Source organism: Salvelinus alpinus, chromosome 17 (genome assembly GCF_045679555.1).
Source record: "Salvelinus alpinus chromosome 17, SLU_Salpinus.1, whole genome shotgun sequence".
In the NCBI taxonomy this organism is placed as follows: domain Eukaryota; kingdom Metazoa; phylum Chordata; class Actinopteri; order Salmoniformes; family Salmonidae; genus Salvelinus; species Salvelinus alpinus.
This window is the reverse complement of record NC_092102.1, coordinates 21394802-21417598: the sequence shown is the minus strand read 5'-3', so window position 1 is coordinate 21417598 and position 22797 is coordinate 21394802. Positions and strand designations below refer to the sequence as shown.

The window sequence follows — 22797 nt, the reverse complement described above, 5'->3', positions numbered from 1 at the left end:
AGCAGAGCAGAGCATGAGATGAAAGATGGATTCTAGCACTCCAGGGCTTACCACTAAAATGTGCTTTCTGACTGAACGCTTTGTTCACTCAATCTCCCTTTGTAAGCTTTCAAAATAAGGACTTGAAAAAGAGCTTTTATCTCATGTGAGCTTCAAAGAGCTTGAGGATCATTTCAGTTCTCTTTTTTTTTGGGGGGGGGGTTCTCTAAACCATAAATATTCATAGTTTTAAACAAATGGAGAATTAGCTAAACAAGAATTACATGTTGAGCGATACGTGTGGAGAGTACAGAGGGGGAACACACAATACAATGTAACGTCAAAACAAGGAAATATGCAAGACAACACAGACTAGTGAGGTGAGGGCCAAGGGGAGGTGCTACAGCATCAAACTGACCACGTGTCTTTATGCAGTGATACGAAACATTATTTGTGCTAGCGTTGTGTCTTCATCTGATGTTACGTGGATCAAAGACTAATGTAAAGTGTGTGATGTGGTTCAAACAGTTGAGAGAGACAAGAAACTTCACTTGTTTCAGTAAAACTACAGCTTAAAAATACTGTATGTGTACAATACTTTATAGATGCAACCTCCTCCTCAGAAAGTCATACATTTCACTAGACGAGGAGTTGTCCTTTTGCATTGATGGAGTGTTTGCCCTGGAATCCTAATGTTATGGTTCACTGATCAACCACAGGAAAAGTGTTTGGTCACGATGCAGTGGAGTCAAGTAGAAAAAAAAGAGACAGAGGGGAGGAGTAGTAAGGAGGAAGTAGTTAGAATTAGATATGAACCTCTTCTACTGTTCCTATCCCTATGGCACTGCCTCGACGGCCATATTTACTGGGACTTTTCCCTGGGACAAGCAATGACTGAGTCAGAGAGAGAGAGAGAGAGAAAGAGAGAGAGAGCGAGAAAGAGAGAGCGGGAGAGAGAGAGAGAAAGAGAGAGCGGGAGAGAGAGGAGATAAAAACCCCATGAGACTTCATGCAGCAAGTTATGTTAATAAAACAAAATACATTAAAGCACATGTTACAGCTGGAGGTTACAAATCAAAGCGCAGTAATAAAACAGAGACCGAGAAAGAGACTTTGGGCACCGTGGGTGCGACACAGGCAGTGAAACGAAGAGAAGGACAGAAAGGGGATAGAAGAACACAGCAGTACATACGTTACAGGGTAAGAGAGTACAACAGACAGGAACATGAAGAAAGCCTCCAGTGCTGTCAGATACACGTTTGAAAAGCACTTGTTGTTTGTGTTATGCTTTGAATGATCAATAAGTCATATTGGGTATCATTGAGCCTGTCCTTTTGATGTGAAATCTTGGACTAACATTTGTGTGGCTTCAAGAGGCTATATAGTAGACAATGATCTTGTGAGTGAACAAATTAGCTTCCTCTTAGATTTGTTATAGAGGTGTTATAATGAATAAAATAATATCCTACATTTCATTAACAAAGTTAGTGTCAGTGAAATACTACACCCCACATATACAGAATTTCACATACATTATTGAGACAATCATAAACCAGAAACCCCCCTTTGATAATGTCACTGGAGTGTCAGACATATCATTCAATCTGTCTGACAAATGCCTCAGAAATACTCACCATGTACGCACTAAACATCACGTACACACTACATACTCCCCTTGAACTCTTATAACAAGCAGGTGTGTTCTTGATATAAACATCACAGAGCATCAAGCACAAGCTGGAGCTGGCATGTACACAGAGCACACAGTGCAGGGAGCGTTTCAGATGCAATGCATAGGCAGGAGATTTTCAAAATGAAAACAATTTTAGAATGCATTCAATGTTAAAAGCACCTTTGATCCAAGGTAACTCACCGGACTACAAATATCAACGCAAGGCTCAGTTGTGAGTGTCTAGTAACTCTAGCTTATAGAGGTTGTGTGAGTGAAGACTTATCTATTTCTATTGTGTGAGAGGTTAGTGAGTTAGGCAGGCGTGTGAAGAGGCAAGGAATGGGCTCTATCAAGGGTTTCTCAGGGAAGGGAGAGAGAGCGTCGCTCATCTCACTCAAGACCAGAGCTGTCAGTGGGACTGTTACTTTAGTGTACTTACTATCCCTGGGAATTTGGGACTCTCAGGTGGGTTGTGGGTAAAGTTGACGCTGAGACTAGTGGAGACAGTGAGTGGCTTCTTGAAATTGAGACCCATGGCATCCATAGACTGGCTTCTGCTGCGAATCACCCGCTACAGAGACAGACGAGGAGGAGACACGTTGAGCTGGGTCTAACACTGACTAACTCTAACTAACCACTTCAGAGAGAGACAAGGAGGAGACACGTTGAGCTGGGTCTAACACTGACTAACTCTAACTAACCACTTCAGTCAGAGTGAGAAGGACAAGCGAGGAGAAAGACACTGGAACTACAAGATACATAACCCAGTAAGTTCCCATCAAGCACTAAGGTAGTTGCAAGGAGAAACACTAAGCTTGTAACCCCCAAGGGGACTCAGGGGCTGAGTCAGTGTGGGTGGGCGGGTGGGAAGAGAAGGCGGGGTTGTAGAGCAGTGAGGGAGATATCTGCCTGCTTATGTGTCCACACTAAACACCAGTCAGAGAGCATCCAAAACCAATGAACCCAGAGTAGCCCTGTAGAAGAGACCTGGCTGGAGGTAGAGACAGAGAAGCAGAGATAGAGCATCTGATGGAGAGAGAGATACATGACTGTATTCCCATTGTCAGAACTAGTATTGTATGTCTCTGGAAAGGTGAAACAGAGAAGGAGATAAAGCCAGCGTTGTCACAAACACAGGACATGCTGCAGAAAGAACACACTACAACATATGAAGCCTGACATTGAGAAGCTGGTGAGCCATTCATTCAGTAAGCCCACAGAACAGAGCAGCAGAGCACAGAGACAGAGCTGTTCCCCAGACAGACTAATGGAGATTGATCAAGCATTTTACTCCAGTGTCCTGTATTATTTATGGACACCACCAGACAAACAACAACCTGTACAACCAAGAGGGAACAGCAGAGAAATAGTGAAACAACTGTCACTATAAGATAGTAAAGGTTCTCTGTTTTAGTTTCAGTTTCACATTCAATTCAAACTGATTTGAAACTGCATTATGTGCATCTATAACTGTATAACTATTGTGTCACAAGTGACATATTCAGGAACAAGTGTTGATGTGTAAAAACACATTAGTCAGTGTATACTAAGCCTACTGCCCCAAGCCTTTTCCCAGCTGTGCCAGGTTACCTTAAAGGACTCAAAGAAGCCCCCTCCTCCTCCGGACCCGTTCTCCATCTTATCCTCGTCTCCTCCCAGACCCATCATGGCCTGGCTGTTGATGTGTAACTCCTCATACAGCGTCTCCAGCAAGGCGGACCGCGTACGCTCCTGATCACACACACGCATAACCACACACACACACACACACACACACACACACACACACACACACACACACACACACACACACACACACACACACACACACACACACACACACACACACACACACACACACACACACACACACACACACACACACACACACACACACACACACACCTAGTTAAAGTTACAAATTCCCAGAAAAGCATTCACAGATGATAAGTAATGGTAGGTGTCATACCTTGGCAGAGAAACACTGAAAACACTGTCTGCCCAAAAAAAATGTCTGACATTGAAAACCATGACTGAGAAGGAGAATAACTCACCTCCAGTTTGGCAAATTTCTCAGCTTTGTAGCAGGCATACTCAGCGTTGATGAGCTTAGTGAAGAGGAACTCCTGGAATTCTGGACCCTGGGATAAAAGAGGAAATGGACTGAATGACAGACAAGATGATGGAGAGGGGAGAAAACACTGAAGCTGACCAAAGTCCACCGGAGTTGGGATTGTAGTTGGACCAACTCACTTTTCTAAAAACGGCCGGGTCTGGCAGGGGAGGTCCAAAGAAAGGTACGTCATCTCGAGCTGTCACTGACACCTAACAGGTGACAATCAGATGTGCCATGAATGGTGATAATATGTGTGTGGTATGATAGTTTGGTGGGCGACATGAGACCGTCTATGTGTTTATTAATGAAGATCAGGGACGGATACAGCACCTTGTACAGTACGTTGTCAGTACAGGCGTTCTCCACCTGCACCACCACGTAGGCATGGAGGAAGTTGGAGGCGATCATATCTGGTACGAAGGGTGTACTCTCCTCCTGGAACACTATGGCCACGATGTCGTTCCCTATGTGCCTCTTTCTCTGCAACTGCAACACAACACAGCAACTTGTTTTTAAAAAACTCTGCATTCATATCACATGCAATGGTCAAGAACATGTGTGTGTATGTGTGTGTATGTGTGTGTGTGTGTGTGTGTGTGTGTGTGTGTGTGTGTGTGTGTGTGTGTGTGTGTGTGTGTGTGTGTGTGTAACTGTCTGTCTGTCTGTCTGTCTGTCTGTCTGTCTGTCTGTCTGTCTGTCTGTCTGTCTGTTCTCCCCTCTCCGTCCCTCTCTCTCACAGCAGATGAGCCAGGACAAACAAACACCTGGGGAAATGTTGCTGCTCCACCATATCAACTTGGACAACAGCTCTGATTGGCTTTACTCTCAATCGGCTGCAGCGGCTTAAGACATTGTTTGTGTATGAGTCCGGATAAGGTGTCTGTCTGTGTTTGAGTTGTGACACTTCCCCTGATGAGCGAAGACTGAGAAAGTGACTCATGTAAGACTGGACTGAAATATATATACGCTGCATGAATGTTTCCATGATGTTTCCAATCATAATGGATCATATGAATAACAATACTCATGTCCTACAGCCATCTTTAAAACGTGATCCATGACAGATGATGACAGTCTGCATCAAATGTATAGAGCAGGAGAGGTAGAGCAGGGGAGGCTGGTACAGTACCTGTTGTGTGTCCCCCTCGGTGTAAGGCAGCTTGGTAGACACATGAAACATGATCTCCTTGTTGCGGTAGTTGTGGTAGACGGACTGAGAGCCTGTCTGGCCGTGGATCACGTCCAACCCACCACGAAACCTAGACCAATAGATAGGACCACTCAGTGAAACCTGCCTCTTTCTCAAATACACTGTTCAGGATATCCATACAAGATCCTGGTTGTTTGATATTGAATGAGTATATTAACAACTTCTTACCCTTTAAAGTCATGCAGCTCGACCTTCTCCCCCAGAAACTCTAGGAATTCAACAAAGGCAGGACTTTCGGCACTGTTTCCAAACAACTCTACTTCTGATGTCTGCAAACAAGGATTTTGTAGAGGTTAACGGCAGTCATACATTTGAAGAAAAACACTGCCATTGACTAAAGCACTATGAGGATTACATAACCTATTATCATGTCATATATATGAAGGTCTCATGATGACATACTTGAGAAGATGTAAGTTATTTGCTGTATTGTGAATACTATCATTATTATGGCTAATACAAAACTAGAATAATGAGTGAATAATAATAACACTTTTGTCCCTGATCCCAGAATACACAGAAAATAGGGAGCTGTGTAAAAATCTAACTATACTTCAGGACCCGTCAACAAACATCAAGACAAAACACTGTCAACAACACTTGCATTAGAAAATCTATAGTGGCGTCTGACAGAAGTACCCTTAGCATCCATCAGCATAATGCATGATTAGCATTGGGCTTAACTACAAACGTACAGTACAGGGAGCATGGTCAATCATAATATCACACCGTTCTCATTTAACACAGTTAGATCTCTAAGGTGCCTGGAGGAAGGAAGACCAAGCTTTCAATAAACGTATAGAGGATGCGAAGATCATGAGGTGAGGGTTAGTTTATCACTCCTGGCTGTCAATTACACAGCTCTGTGAGATGAGAAGACAGGAGAGGCCCTTCACTTTGACGGACGAGAGAGAGTGCTTTTGTCTCTCTAGTGAGTTTGTTTGTGCTGTGACTGGAGTGGCTCTGTGTGTGTGCACACATCTATGAGTGAGGTTGAGAGGGACCACTCAGATCTTTGTTTGCCCTCTCTCCCTCCCACCCTCCCTCTCTCCTTTGCTTTTCTATGTGTATTCAATCCCCAGTGTTTCTCCTGCATGTTAATGTCTCTCTGGGTTCTGAGGAGATGGTTATTGAGGCCCCTGGAGCCTCTGTGAGATGGAGCCTATATCTGCTGAGTGTGGTCCTCTCCTTTAGAGTTTAAAGGTCAAGGATGTGGAGCTCCACTCCCTAGGCTCCATGAAAAGATACAAGGGCCCTCTATTGAGGCTCCAGTAGCTTATCAGTAAACAATAGTGTTGTGATTGTAATGAGAAGGAATACTGAAGAGAAACATATAGTTGACTTAGGCTTAGAGAGACTATATGAATGTAATGGGGGAGGAGTATAAGCATTAAAGGGAAACTCCACTAAAAACATGTTTTTTTAATTAGTCCACTGTTGATAGTCACAAAATGTTGCTTAATCACCCTTTGAGCATATTAATTTTCTTATGAGAATTGCAAGAGAGGGTACTCATGTTAATGAACTAACTTCAGGACTCAGTCAGTACTTGAGTTCGGCCTGATGATGATTTGATGTGCTCTGTATTTAGTGTTACCAATAGTTTTAACTGGTCTTGATGTACCAAGGCTCACCTGTCCAAACTTCTGGTAGATGACTCCAAACTTGAAGTTGTTGCTAATGACATGTTCATCAAAAGTGACGATGAGTCTTGAAGCCTATTGACAGATCACAGATTGAATGAATAGTCAGAATCAGATGTTAACTATCCATGTAAAAGGTAGATTTCTGTTGTTAAATATCTCAGAAGTAGAACACTTCAAAACACAAGGCTTACTTTTGGGTAAAGGGCAGGAAAAAAGCGATCCACATTCACTTCTTCACAGACAAGCTGTCAAAAAGAACACATGAAATCATGGACGCTTTCATCAAGTGTCATTATGATACTATTATGACACTGCAACTTTTGAACATGTGTTTTGATAAACTGTTCCTAACCATGCTCTCACCTTGGCCATCTGCACCACGTTAGGGAACTCCGTGAGACAGGATATGGGGATCACATCATGATAGGTCTTCAGCTTGGTCCTGGTGATGACAATCATAACAACATGTTCTCACGATGATCATAGTGATGCAACACTTCTGTCCCTGCGTCCGTATCCCTCCACCCACCCACTGACCTAAATAGTCCATCTGTCACATCATGCGGATGAGGAAATGACAGTGCGGTGTTTTCACTCTCCCTCTGGCTTCATGACTCCTATGACAGGACTATCAGTTGGAGAATGGGATTATATAAACACCAGGGAACGACTTATATAAACACTGGAAGTGAATGGAAATTCTAATTTGAGCAGCTTTCCATTGATTACAGCAGAGCTACAACTGTGCATTACTCAGCTGTAGAGATACAGACTTCTGTAAACAGAATCAGTATGTTTACAGTCTAGTACTGTATGTACTGTATGTATACACAGTGTCCTGATAAAGGAGAACGTGGGGATGGAAGGGGAGGAGGGGAGAGGGATGAGAGCCAGCAGAGAGAAGGATGTGATGATGATGATGCTGGTGGTGGCGGTGGTGATGATGATGGTGGTGGGAGGCTAAGGTTGTTTTACCTGAGCATGAGGCGAAGGTGTTCCTGGTCTCCGATCTCGTCATACTTCAGGGAGAACACCAGATGTCCCAGAGCGCCGTCCACTGAGTAGTAATTAAAGTGCTCCTGGTGACGCAGCACAAGCACACAGTCAGCCGAAGAGACCATTTTCTCTCTAAAATTGCACACACAAGCGCGGTTACACACACACACACACACACACACACACACACACACACACACACACACACACACACACACACACACACACACACACACACACACACACACACACACACACACACACACACACACACACACACACACACACACACACACACACTTTTAATTAGTTCATTAACAGTAGGCTTTCTGTGCCAGGCAACTGCTGCTATTCCATTCAGAATCTTTCCTCACCTCTATGAGCAGACTAAATGTGTTTCCTATTACTCTGGCTGGTGTAAAACATGTGGCAAAGCCTAATGCATCTTCATTATCTTCATTAGCACCAGTCTCTGAAGTGTCAACCGGCACGATAAGTTGCTCTTATTAGGTTACCAGGTGGGATTGTTCTAACCCTCATTCACTTTCATTACTGTAATGAATAGCAATGGACATTGATTGTAAAACACTTACCTATATGAGTTATGGTCTCTCCATACTAGTAGAATGCCATATTATTGTAGGGGCAGTTGGAAGTGATTGGAAGGACAGGGGGGATGAAGGAGAAGACAAAGTACAGAAATGCTGAAATGAAAACTCCTTCACAACAGTCCCAGTGTTCAGGCTCACCTTGCCCAGAAAGTGCTTTCTGTAGATCTTGGCGGTGCAGTTACTCTCCAGCTTGTTGCGTGTGGTGGGGGACAGAGGCTGGATCTGGTCTGGGTCAGTACTATCACTCAGCTCATGGTTGTTCCCCTCGATCCAGTAACCCCCAAACTGAGGTAGCAGAATCAGGGGGAACCCGCTCTTTCTCTCTAACACCTGGTTCACAACATGGAGATGAGCACAGAGAGGTTGGGGGCTTTTTGCCCAAGCAGTGTGATAGTGATTTCTAATGAATTCTGAAATATCAACCATGAACCACAAATACCCCAAATCCATGTTACTGGTGAAATGACTGCATTTAAGTTGAGTCTGTACATACCTCATGGACACTGGGGTAAGGAATGTAGTCCTCCTCAGTCTGCAGAGAGAACAACACAGACACACCAAGTAAGACATTTGTCTCTCAGTAGTCTTCAGTGATACTACTAATTGAATGATGTGATGCTGTGTGACCATTAAATCCAAGCCAAAGTGCCTATCAGCTTTGATACAGACAATGAGGCTGCGGGGATGTGATGATTATATTACTCTGTAACATTTATTATATCCTTATAACCATGTTAGTTTATACATTATTAGATATGGAGGGCTGCTAGATTTGAGCATTTGGAGTGCTGTGGACTGTAAGCATGGACAACATTTTTCTCTTGTCAGCAGTCAGATACAGAGAGATATGAGGAGCAGTAAGACAATGGAGGTACTGTGTGTCAGTGTGAGAGAGGTCTTGAGAGCCAGCGTACTTTGAGTGGGGGAGGAAAGGTGCATCGCTGCTCCTCCATTCTTTTGCCCTGAGAGAGAGAGAGAGAGAGAGAAGAAGAAGAGAATGCTAGTTACACATGATAGCTGATGTTACAGTCCAAACCCAGGTCATCAGAGGTCCAGAGACGTTCATCATTATTACTGATTCACAACCGTGTCGTACATCTTATCTGACAGATTAGTTACATTTGAATCCACAGTTCCAGAGGGAGTAACAAAGTACAGGGATGACTAATCATATTATCAACAGACTAAGAGGTAACACAGCCATCCATGTGTGTAATACAGAAAGTGGGCAAAAGAGCAAAGGGATGCAGAGTGAGGAGTTGGAGAGAGATAGAGAGTTAGGTAAGGAGATGCATAGAATTCATTATTCTGTGAAAAGAGCAGCCAGTTAACCTGAAAGACAAAGGCATGGATGCAGTAATAAGACCTTTGGGACTGTGTCACTTATAAAGACTTGGCATACGGACAGTATGAGGCCTGAATACCCCTAAAACACAAGTGGAGTGTTTGTTCCTCAGTCCATGAGTGTGTACAGATACTGGCTACAGACATGTGGGTAAAGGACTGACCATGTGAGGGCTGTGAGTCTGTCTGATATGATGGAGCTGATAGGTGCTGCTGTCTGTTTGATATGCTGTCTGAGATAGAGGAGAGGAGGGATTCCTGGAGCACTTGGCAAACAAACTGATTATCTTCTGTTCAAAGACATGCCTTTACACATAACTCTGTCAACAGAGCATAAAAACCCCTTTTCTTCAAGTCCATATTTGGTTTCCTTTTCTCATAATAATCTTGAAGTAAAACATCATAAATAGAGATGAACATCACATATTAATGTTGATGCTGTTACAGTAAGTACTATAAAGTCATCTGTTAAAGTAAAAATGTACTTTCAGACAGTGTAAAAAGGACACCCTGTTCCCCAATTTTTAGTAGTGTATCAAACACGGTCTTATCTTGTGTTGTAGTAGTGCAAAGGCTGTCATGTTAACCTATATTCCTCTATTTTGGGTAGGGAGGATGGTAATGGCTTTCAAAGGACAGAGGGTTATCGGGTGTTCTTTGAAGCAAGATAATTAGCAGCGCGGGAGGCTGGGTAGAAGTATCATAAGTATCATCTGTCCAGACATATCACCCCTGACATCTTTCCTTTAACACTGTCTTACCCAGCCCTGCTGACCCTGAGTACAGAGGTAAGACAAGCCATTGTTACTGAAATGCAAAGCCAACAGAGCTCACAGATACTAATTCACTGGTTAGTGACACTGCCTTGCTTGGAAAGCTTAGGTTAGATTTTTTAAAAGCAACAAAAATAAATCCAATATACCTTACCTGCATCTTCTCAATCATTTCAAATAAATCTGTGGTCTGGAGAGAGGAGAAAGTGGACATGAATTAAACTCTATGATAGTTGCTTTATCAGTGTTAGAGAGGGACATGTTCCAATGTCTGAATACTGACTGTGTGAACTCTGTACTATAACATACGCTTTCATAGCACCGTCACACAATTCATTTGTTATGCATTAGTTCTCCACGGCATTACACATCTGGCCCCGTTGAAACACACACTCGCCTAAGTTTTTTTCCCTCAGAAGTGAGACTCCTCTTTTACTGGAATATTCCTTTTAAAAGGGTGTTTACATCTCAGAGAGCAACACATACGTAAAATCACCAGCGTGGTACTCATCAATTGATACAGTATATTAAAGGGCCTGGGCTGTGAGCCTGAATGGAGGGACTCACCCCATCTCACAGAGAGAGTCAGTCCAAGCCACATCTTTCTCCCACTGATGATGACACCAGTTAAGACAATGTTCCATGACAATAACAACAAGAACATGACACTCTACTGTATGTCTGAGATATACTGTATTGCCAAGAGGTACAGTATATAGTCTGACACAAAAAGCTTCTAAGCTATACGTTAGGAGTCGGGTCTGCATCATGTTCGCTCAGTCGGTCTGCATCAGTCTTCGGCAGGTTGCCAGTACACCATTCATCAACATCAAAAAAACTACAGTTTGGAAAATGCAGCATCTTCCATGTACTGTATGATACAGTCACATGTTATGTAGGACTAAAACGTCCCAGTAGAATTTAGTCATCCTCCATTTCTTATCAACACTTTTACTGGACCTTTTGACAGATTCCATCTGTGTGAACTAATCCACCCCTCCCTGGTTGAAGTTGACCGTGTTCCATACTCAACACTGACTGACCTGTTTTTCAAAACTAAAGCACGCTCATTCATGTTTCAACTGATTAACCACAACAATGAATGTATCTCCATGTAACAACATTCCCTCACCATTTCGCACGCTGAGAAGTTAGGACAAGTTGCGTTTTATTTCTTTTAAATTGTAACGTTTTATTTCTTTTAAATTGTAGCGTTGATTAAGGTTGTTACTCAGTATCTAAAGAGTATGATAATTCCAGTCTCAAATGTGTTGTTTGTCAAAAGAAGCTGTCCAGCCAAAAGGCACACTCCCTCAAGGCTGACCAAACCGTTTGTGTACAGTACTACATGGTCTGAGTGTTCAGGGTGAGTATGAGTAAAGTCCTCCGCTATACGCAAACAACAAATGTCGGCTACAGTACAAACTAGTACAAACCCTACAGACAAACATCACTGGCCTGGAAAACACACTGTCGAAAACAATGACATTCACAAAACAGTTTGGCCAGCTGAACGGTTTAGAGAGCACATGACGTCCTTATGGTCTACATACTAAATACAGAACTGTCAGCTGCTACTACATACAGAACTGTCAGCTGCTACTACATACTGAACTGTCTGCTGCTACTACATACAGAAATGTTAGCTGCTACTACATACATAACTGTCAGCTGCTACTGCATACAGAACTGTTTGCTGCTACTACATACATAACTGTCATCTGCTACTTCATACAGAAATGTTAGCTGCTACTACATACAGAACTGTCAGCTGCTACTACATACATAACTGTCAGCTGCTACTACATACATAACTGTCAGCTGCTACTACATGCATAACTGTCAGCTGCTACTGCATACAGAACTGTTTGCTGCTACTACATACATAACTGTCATCTGCTACTTCATACAGAAATGTTAGCTGCTACTTCATACAGAAATGTTAGCTGCTACTACATACAGAACTGTCAGCTGCTACTACATATATAACTGTCAGCTGCTACTACATACATAACTGTCAGCTGCTACTGCATACAGAACTGACAGCTGCTACTACATACAGAACTGACAGCTGCTACTGCATACATAACTGTCAGCTGCTACTGCATACAGAACTGTCAGCTGCTACTACATACAGAACTGTCAGCTGCTACTACATACATAACTGACAGCTGCTACTACATACATAACTGACAGCTGCTACTACATACAGAACTGTCAGCTGCTACTACATACAGAACTGTCAGCTGCTACTACATACAGAACTGTCAGCTGCTACTACATACAGAACTGTCAGCTGCTACTACATACAGAACTGTCAGCTGCTACTACATACATAACTGTCAGCTGCTACTACATACATAACTGTCAGCTGCAACTACATACAGAACTGTCAGCTGCTACTACATACAGAACTGTCAGCTGCTACTACATACAGAACTGTCAGCTGCTACTACATACAGAACTGTCAGCTGCTACTACATACAGAACTGTCAGCTGCTAATACATACAGAAATGTCAGCTGCTACTACATACAGAACTGTCAGCTGCTACTACATACAGAACTGTCAGCTGCTACTACATACAGAACTGTCAGCTGCTACTACATACAGAACTGTCAGCTGCTACTACATACAGAACTGTCAGCTGCTACTACATACCGAACTGTCAGCTGCTACTACATACAGAACTGTCAGCTGCTACTACATACAGAACTGTCAGCTGCTACTACATACAGAACTGTCAGCTGCTACTACATACAGAACTGTCAGCTGCTACTACATACAGAACTGTCAGCTGTTACTACATACAGAACTGTCAGCTGCTACTACATACATAACTGTCAGCTGCTACTACATACATAACTGTCAGCTGCTACTGCATACAGAACTGACAGCTGCTACTACATACAGAACTGACAGCTGCTACTGCATACATAACTGTCAGCTGCTACTGCATACAGAACTGTCAGCTGCTACTACATACAGAACTGTCAGCTGCTACTACATACATAACTGACAGCTGCTACTACATACATAACTGACAGCTGCTACTACATACAGAACTGTCAGCTGCTACTACATACAGAACTGTCAGCTGCTACTACATACAGAACTGTCAGCTGCTACTACATACAGAACTGTCAGCTGCTACTACATACAGAACTGTCAGCTGCTACTACATACAGAACTGTCAGCTGCTACTACATACAGAACTGTCAGCTGCTACTACATACAGAACTGTCAGCTGCTACTACATATATAACTGTCAGCTGCTACTACATACATAACTGTCAGCTGCTACTGCATACAGAACTGACAGCTGCTACTACATACAGAACTGACAGCTGCTACTGCATACATAACTGTCAGCTGCTACTGCATACAGAACTGTCAGCTGCTACTACATACAGAACTGTCAGCTGCTACTACATACATAACTGACAGCTGCTACTACATACATAACTGACAGCTGCTACTACATACAGAACTGTCAGCTGCTACTACATACAGAACTGTCAGCTGCTACTACATACAGAACTGTCAGCTGCTACTACATACAGAACTGTCAGCTGCTACTACATACAGAACTGTCAGCTGCTACTACATACATAACTGTCAGCTGCTACTACATACATAACTGTCAGCTGCAACTACATACAGAACTGTCAGCTGCTACTACATACAGAACTGTCAGCTGCTACTACATACAGAACTGTCAGCTGCTACTACATACAGAACTGTCAGCTGCTACTACATACAGAACTGTCAGCTGCTACTACATACAGAACTGTCAGCTGCTACTACATACAGAACTGTCAGCTGCTACTACATACAGAACTGTCAGCTGCTACTACATACAGAACTGTCAGCTGCTACTACATACAGAACTGTCAGCTGCTACTACATACAGAACTGTCAGCTGCTACTACATACAGAAATGTCAGCTGCTACTACATACAGAACTGTCAGCTGCTACTACATACAGAACTGTCAGCTGTTACTACATACAGAACTGTCAGCTGTTACTACATACAGAACTGTCAGCTGCTACTACATACAGAACTGTCAGCTGTTACTACATACAGAACTGTCAGCTGTTACTACATACAGAACTGTCAGCTGCTACTTCATACAGAACTGTCAGCTGCTACTACATACATAACTGTCAGCTGCTACTACATACAGAACTGTCAGCTGCTACTACATACAGAACTGTCAGCTGTTACTACATACAGAACTGTCAGCTGTTACTACATACAGAACTGTCAGCTGCTACTTCATACAGAACTGTCAGCTGCTACTACATACAGAACTGTTAGCTGCTACTACATACAGAACTGTCAGCTGCTACTACATACAGAACTGTCAGCTGCTACTACATACAGAACTGTCAGCTGCTACTTCATACAGAACTGTTAGCTGCTACTACATACTGAACTGTCAGCTGCTACTTCATACAGAACTGTTAGCTGCTACTACATACAGAACTGTCAGCTGCTACTACATACAGAACTGTCAGCTACTACTACATACAGAACTGTCAGCTGCTACTTCATACAGAACTGTTAGCTGCTACTTCATACAGAACTGTTAGCTGCTACTACATACAGAACTGTCAGCTGCTACTTCATACAGAACTGTTTGCTGCTACTTCATACAGAACTGTTTGCTGCTACTACATACAGAACTGACAGCTACTACTTCATACAGAACTGTCTGCTGCTACTACATACAGAACTGTCAGCTGCTACTTCATACAGAACTGTTTGCTCCTACTTCATACAGAACTGTTTGCTGCTACTACATACAGAACTGTCAGCTGCTACTACATACAGAACTGTCTGCTGCTACTACATACAGAACTGTCAGCTGCTACTTCATACAGAACTGTCTGCTGCTACTTCATACAGAACTGTTTGCTGCTACTTCTTACAGAACTGTTTGCTGCTACTTCTTACAGAACTGTTAGCTGTCAGAAACACAACAGTATAGGAGTTTTCTTAAAGGCCCACATACACATATATTTTTCCTTTCCAACTGAATTAGCAAGGAAATACAACAATCCGGGTAGTATTGACTATATCCATCCTCAGTCTAAAACACCGACCTGAATTTGAACTGACAATAACCCAAGGCTCACATCTAAAAAAAAAAAAAGGGCCATGAATGGGGGTCTTAAATCTACCACGGTCCTTGTCTTCTTCCCTGTCTAATTTAGCATGCTTGCCAGAGAGAACGGGCACTTTTCCTGACACACACATGGTAGCTAATGAGTAATCAAATCAAATATATTTATATAGCCCTTCTTACATCAGCTGATATATCAAAGTGCTGTACAGAAACCCAGCCTAAAACCCCAAACAGCAAGCAATGCAGGTGTAGAAGCACGGTGGCTAGGAAAAACTCCCTAGAAAGGCCAAAACCTAGGAAGAAACCTAGAGAGGAACCAGGCTATGAGGGGTGGCCAGATGTTCATAAATGGCCAAATAATAATAATCACAGTAGTTGTCGAGGGTGCAACAAGTCAGCACCTCAGGAGTAAATGTCAGTTGGCTTTTCATAGCCGATGACTGTTTAGAGTCACGATCCCTTGCTTAGTTCTTACTCTGGTCCTAATAATTATCAGACAATCAAAGGAGAGCTCTCTGTCAGAGGTGTGACTAGTCTATCCGAGTACTTACTTTGCTGTGCTTCCTCCACGGTCCCACTGTCACCAGTGGAGCATTGAGATGGATCTGACAACTTTTAGACATTTTTCAAGTAGGCTATTTTCCATGAAACAAAATCCTCCAGCAGAAAATAAATCACGGTCACTGGTTTGTGAGTTCAACTGTTAAGTTCAAGTGTCCAGTATTAGAAGAGCACATTGCCTGCTGCCCCAGAGGCATGCCTGTATTCCACTGCGTTAAGGCAGAGTCCCTCACCCACAGTGTAGAAGTTACCCAAACAACTACAGCCAAACTAGGAGAGTCACGGAGTTGTGTGTACACAGCAAGTGTCATCAGGTGTGTGTCCAACTGTCCGTGTGTCCAAAGAATTGGTCAGCAATCCTCACTATCTTTCTCTCTATGCCACTCTGTCTAGGAAGTAGAGAAGGAGGTAATGCATTCTGAAAGTGCACTATGAGCACAACCCTACTCCTCCTGTCCCTGTCCCCCAGCCCTCTCTCTCTCTGAGTGTCTGGCAGATGGCCAGAGGTAGAGCATGGTCCAACTCCTCAGGCTGTGATGTACTCTACTGCTCAGACAAGTCCCTGCAGCACCCTCCTACCAACACTGGAGATAGAGAAGTTGTGGACAGATAGCACCACTATATAACAATAGAGACAATGTTTTGGGGTCATATTGCTAGGAATAACTTCATTGGAACTTAATCAAATGTCTCAATTCCAATGCAATTCCTTTTTGGCTATTCATCATTTCAAAGACTTTTCAGAAAGAAAGAGAAAATAAAGAACACAGAATTAGCAGAATCAGCCAGACAGCCAGCCAGCCAGACAGCCAGCCAGAGAGGAGGAGGTCTGAACAGCCACAGCCACATTGCCCAGTATGTAGGCCTAGTGCAGGTGTCAGAAATGGGACCTCTCATTACAGAGGACTAATAGGCCTCTCATAAGGATAAGGAACAATAACTCCTCTCTCTACCAGACCTGTCTGGCAGCTGCTACTCCACACACCCACTTTCTGTCTGAGCTGAGCTCATCATTACAACTTTGGAGAGGAGTATCTCTATCTGGGCATGTGTGTCTACTGGGTCCAGTCCACTATATAGATAGCTCTCTATTTCCTATCTGGGTATGTGTGTCTACTGGGTCCAGTCCACTATATAGAGAGCTCTCTATTTCATTTGTCCTCCTCTTATTTTCTTGATATATGTTTTGTAACTATGTAAAGACAATGTTTATGCTTCATTATCCATGAGTATTTCTAAGATAAAGAATAACAGCTTGGAACTGTATAATGACTTGCATCCTCTTTTTATAATGTACTGGGCACATACAGTAAATGAACCATGAAGAATCATGAAGACATTGCCATTCCAGTTTATCTGAGTGAAACGTCATGGAAAGCAGAGATGACTGTACTTATATGACTGCAGCCTCGTCAACAACTAGTTAAAATGACAATTGATACTGAGTGCAGCAGGTCTGAATAGACAACAATGTTTACATCTTGTGAAATTATGTGATTGCTACAATATCATGTTATCAATATCATGTTTCTCCCTGTTCATCACCTCACGTCAAAGTCAAGTGAAATATAATGTATCTACATGAACTCAGAACAAACATGTTTTATTGTAATTTCAGAGTGGAAACATTTAGAAGAGGAAGCTGCAGGTCATATCTAATCTAATCTCTACAGTTGGATAAAAATTATATTTACTTTATTCAATTATAGTTGGTAGGAGTCGTGTGACATGCAAAGCAGTCTGTGACCAACCTTGACGCTAGGTGTGTGTGTGCACAAGAAAGACTGCCCTATGCAGAGGGCTTTGACCCCAACAGCAGGGCTGGGGTCAATTCGAATTGAAGGCAGTCAATTCAGGAAGTACACTTCAATAACAATTCAAAATTGGAAAGAACTGCCTCTATTTTCAATTACTTCTGAATAAACTGAAGAGTAGAAGCTATTTATTTCAAAAGTTACAATTTATTTTATACAAATGTTTAAATCACTTCCTAAATTGACTGCCTTCAATACGAATTGACCCCAGCCCTGCCCCACAGTACCTCTCATTCCAACAACTATCAATAAGCACAATCTACTATTTCTCAGCAATGCCTTAACACATCATCTCCTCACAGTGACACTACAGATGACTGTAAAGGTTTGAACTTCATGGTGGCGAGCCCTGTCCAATCCTTCACGGGTGGGATTCATTTAGGATTAACCTAAGTGTAAATCCTTCCTTCCTAAGTGTACAGGGCCCTCTTAAACCTCACTGATATCGTCAAGACTGTATCCTCTTAATCTTCCAATCTCTGCTCCCTTCAATCTAATACGTCCCAACATATCTAAGAAAGATTAGTTATCCTTTTGGTTCAGATGTAAGACGTGTCAAAAGAGATTCTTTGAAATGGGATCATTTGGAAATGTGTGCTGCTGACATGTATCGTGAAAAGTACTATTGATACAATTTGAATTGTGAATTAATTTAGAGCTAGGTAACTGTAAGCCATAAGCAGAATAGTACATTAGTGAGGTAAGAAGGCAAGCCAGTCTTTATAAGTGACATATTCTAGTTTTGGCACAGGGACATTTTACCTTTGGAATGACAATTATTCAGGTGCTCTTTTGTTCACATTTATGAAATAGGACTGGGTTTGTTCAATTTGGATATTAATGTAATCATTCTAATGTAATCATAACAGCTGCCAAACACGTACTTTAATTCCACAAGTCAAAGAAAAGATGAATATCAAATAATAGTCATTCTACGGTTACATGTCCCTCCCAATGAGTGTTGAATATTGCCGAGTCAATGAAGGACTATACAGAAGTCAGTTGATAGTGTGAGCATAGGAATGAGCCCAGCGGAACAGGCAGAGCAAATAGGGACTACAGGAACACAGGTCGCATAGGGAGGGGGACGGACGGACGGACGGACGGACAGACAGACAGACAGACAGGGTGAGTACAGACAGACAGACGGACAGACAGACAGACAGACAGGACAGACAGGGTGAGTACAGACAGACAGACAGACAGGACAGACAGGGTGAGTACAGACAGACAGACAGACAGACAGACAGGATGAGTACAGACAGACAGGACAGACAGGGTGAGTGCAGACAGACAGGACAGACATACAGACAGGGTGAGTACAGACAGGGTGAGTACAGACAGACAGGACAGACAGGACAGACACACAGACAGGGTGAGTACAGACAGACAGGACAGACAGGGTGAGTACAGACAGGGTGAGTACAGACAGACAGACAGACAGACAGACAGACAGGATGAGTACAGACAGGGTGAGTACAGACAGACAGGACAGACAGGGTGAGTACAGACAGGGTGAGTACAGACAGGGTGAGTACAGACAGACAGGACAGACAGGGTGAGTACAGACATGGTGAGTACAGACAGGGTGAGGACAGACAGGGTGAGGACAGACAGACAGGACAGACAGACAGGGTGAGTACAGACAGGGTGAGTACAGACAGGGTGAGTACAGACAGACAGGACAGACAGGATGAGTACAGACAGGGTGAGGACAGACAGACAGGACAGACAGGGTGAGTACAGACAGGGTGAGGACAGACAGACAGGGTGAGTACAGACAGGGTGAGTACAGGCAGACAGGACAGACAGGGTAAGTACAGACAGACAGGACAGACAGGGTGAGTACAGACAGACAGGACAGACAGGGTGAGTACAAGAAAAGTGACACACAGAGCACATAAGGTGAGTGAGTTCAGGTTATGTTGGGGCTGGGAGCTGAGGACCGGCGTTAACAGTACACAAACCCAAACCCCTCCATCCACTCCCTCCCTCCCCTCCTACCTTGAGGAACGGTGGAGCGGTGTACGGGAGCGGGGACAGTGGGGGCTGTAACAACGGAGGATCTAGTGTGGTTGAGATCCGGGGTTCACCCCCATCTTGTTTCCTAGAAACACAGAAAACACAGAGAGAGAAACATGAACATCAGACAGATCAGACGAAGTCCCATACTGTATATCACACTGAGGTCATGAGGGGAGAGAACAGGAATAAACAATGTGACTGGATGCCTCACTGTTTTAGGGTTAGCGATTAGCAGAACTTACAATGGCAACACAACACAATACAACACAGCTATTTAGGAAACACTGTCTGCTGCATGGTGCCCATTCTGAGAAGCATCACAATGGCGTACGGTAGGGATGGGCAACCGCCCCTTTTGTAGACCCGCAGACCAATATTATTATTCTTTTTTTTAATTCTGAAAATGTTGGGGGGGGACTCAGTCGAGGTCTCAACTTAATGTTGAGAGTTAGAATAATATGGTTGTGCATCAGCAGTCACTCAATTACGTAGCCCATGTCAGCATTTTTATTTTAGATTGGTCAGCTAGTCTAGCGGCCAGCTATCTAAACTTGTAGAAAAGATTACTATAAAAGAATTGGTATTCTACGGTTACATGTCCCTCCCAATGAGTGTTGAATATTGCAGAGTCAATGAAGGACTATACAGAAGTCAGTTGATAGTGTGAGCATAGGAATGAGCCCAGCGGAACAGGCAGAGCAAATAGGGACTACAGACAGACAGGACAGACGGGGTGAGTACAGACAAACAAGACAGACTGGGTGAGTACAGACAAACAAGACAGACGGGGTGAGTACAGACAAACAAGACAGACGGGGTGAGTACAGACAAACAAGACAGACGGGGTGAGTACAGACAAACAAGACAGACGGGGTGAGTACAGACAAACAAGACAGACGGGGTGAGTACAGACAAAGAAGACAGACGGGGTGAGTACAGACAAACAAGACAGACGGGGTGAGTACAGACAGACAGACAGACAGACAGACAGACAGACAGACAGACAGACAGACAGACAGACAGACAGACAGACAGACAGACAGACAGACAGACAGACAGACAGACAGACAGACAGACAGACAGACAGAGACAGACAGACAGACCGGCGTTAACAGTACACAAACATTTACATTTTTACATTTAAGTCATTTAGCAGACGCTCTTATCCAGAGCGACTTACAAATCGGTGCATTCACCTTATGATATCCAGTGGAACAACCACTTTACAATAGTGCATCTAACTCTTTTAAGGGGGGGGGGGTTAGAAGGATTACTTTATCCTATCCTAGGTATTCCTTAAAGAGGTGGGGTTTCAGGTGTCTCCGGAAGGTGGTGATTGACTCCGCTGACCTGGCGTCGTGAGGGAGTTTGTTCCACCATTGGGCTGCCAGAGCAGCGAACAGTTTTGACTGGGCTGAGCGGGAACTGTACTTCCTCAGAGGTAGGGAGGCGAGCAGGCCAGAGGTGGATGAACGCAGTGCCCTTGTTTGGGTGTAGGGCCTGATCAGAGCCTGAAGGTACGGAGGTGCCGTTCCCCTCACAGCTCCGTAGGCAAGCACCATGGTCTTGTAGCGGATGCGAGCTTCAACTGGAAGCCAGTGGAGAGAGCGGAGGAGCGGGGTGACGTGAGAGAACTTGGGAAGGTTGAACACCAGACGGGCTGCGGCGTTCTGGATGAGTTGTAGGGGTTTAATGGCACAGGCAGGGAGCCCAGCCAACAGCGAGTTGCAGTAATCCAGACGGGAGATGACAAGTGCCTGGATTAGGACCTGCTTCCTGTGTGAGGCAGGGTCGTACTCTGCGAATGTTGTAGAGCATGAACCTACAGGAACGGGTCACCGCCTTGATGTTAGTTGAGAACGACAGGGTGTTGTCCAGGATCACGCCAAGGTTCTTAGCACTCTGACCCAAACCCAAACCCAAACCCCTCCATCCATGGTCAAATTACCAACCGGGGTGGGGCCCATTGATCATCAGTTATCATGTTAAAGACTGCCAACATTTGCCTCCATGGCAAAATGTGTAGAATTTCAGGATATTAGCTCTAAAACTGCACACTTCTCTCAGCCCCATGGCAAAATTAGAAGAATACCATGAAATGAGTTATACAATTTCAAAAATCTTCTCTCCGCACCATGGTAAAATGTGTAGAATTGCAGGAAATGCAATTTTCTTTTCACTGTCACAAGGGTGGGTGTGGGTACGCAGACCCATGAGCCACTGCGGCCCCTCATAATGAGTTCCGTTTTTTGTGGCCCCCACCCCTACCAAAGATTCCCATCTCTGGCCTATGGTGTAAAAAGTGAACTGAGGTTGAAGAGCGATATGAAGAGATTGAGTAAACTAATCCAATATCATTCCAACCCTTCTCTTCTCTGCTTTGTCTTCCTTCCTCTATTGTTCTGACAGGAGTATTATTATATCATAGATACATGTTGACTCATGTGACTGGAGAAAAACACAAAAGCGGTTCCCGGGGCTATGAGAGTTGAGCTCTCTTTCTTACAGAAACCATTCCAAAAGACTGGATATGTAAAACAAGGGTACCTTCAGACTTGTTACAGTCAACGTTTTTATATGTGAAACAAGCGTACCTTGAGACTTGTTACAGTCAACATTTTGTCAACATTTTGGTGAATTCTTTGCCATTCCACGCCCCGAGTTTGAATCCCACTGTGACAAGATAGTCCTGATCACAATCTAACTGCGCCTGAAGTGGCACAATGTGGTGTGAGAGATTGACTGGGGTCAACCTAGAAATATCAGAAAGTGTCTTGAGTGAGCCCATGTCCTTTTATTCCAGATGTTTGATTAAATAGTGCACGAGAACAGCGTGCCCAGGTATCCTCTCCAAGGCCCCATCCATCACACAGCAGACAACCTCTCTGAGCAGAAATGTGATTATTCTCCAGATTGGG

The 22797-nt window shown here is 43.6% G+C and overlaps 1 protein-coding gene across 13 annotated transcripts in view; it reads right to left on the bottom strand.

Moving 5' to 3' along the window:
* Positions 1 to 22797, bottom strand: part of rap1gapa (RAP1 GTPase activating protein a) — a 91606-nt gene that overhangs the window by 8958 nt on the left and 59851 nt on the right. For 4 of the 13 annotated variants that reach the window (XM_071347957.1, XM_071347959.1, XM_071347958.1 and 1 more), the window contains 17 exons: positions 19859 to 19961; positions 10502 to 10537; positions 9145 to 9192; positions 8724 to 8762; positions 8369 to 8560; positions 7599 to 7702; positions 6987 to 7065; positions 6815 to 6868; positions 6612 to 6695; positions 5146 to 5246; positions 4897 to 5026; positions 4098 to 4253; positions 3905 to 3976; positions 3706 to 3792; positions 3242 to 3382; positions 2091 to 2222; positions 796 to 873 (listed from right to left, as the gene is read on the bottom strand). In XM_071347957.1, the coding sequence (XP_071204058.1) occupies positions 796 to 873; positions 2091 to 2222; positions 3242 to 3382; positions 3706 to 3792; positions 3905 to 3976; positions 4098 to 4253; positions 4897 to 5026; positions 5146 to 5246; positions 6612 to 6695; positions 6815 to 6868; positions 6987 to 7065; positions 7599 to 7702; positions 8369 to 8560; positions 8724 to 8762; positions 9145 to 9192; positions 10502 to 10537; positions 19859 to 19961 (1636 nt within the window). Of the gene's footprint in view, positions 1 to 795; positions 874 to 2090; positions 2223 to 3241; positions 3383 to 3705; positions 3793 to 3904; positions 3977 to 4097; positions 4254 to 4896; positions 5027 to 5145; positions 5247 to 6611; positions 6696 to 6814; positions 6869 to 6986; positions 7066 to 7598; positions 7703 to 8368; positions 8561 to 8723; positions 8763 to 9144; positions 9193 to 10501; positions 10538 to 16030; positions 16358 to 19858; positions 19962 to 22797 lie in introns of those variants that run through there. The other 9 variants (XM_071347961.1, XM_071347969.1, XM_071347962.1 and 6 more) reach the window with 5 other exon arrangements.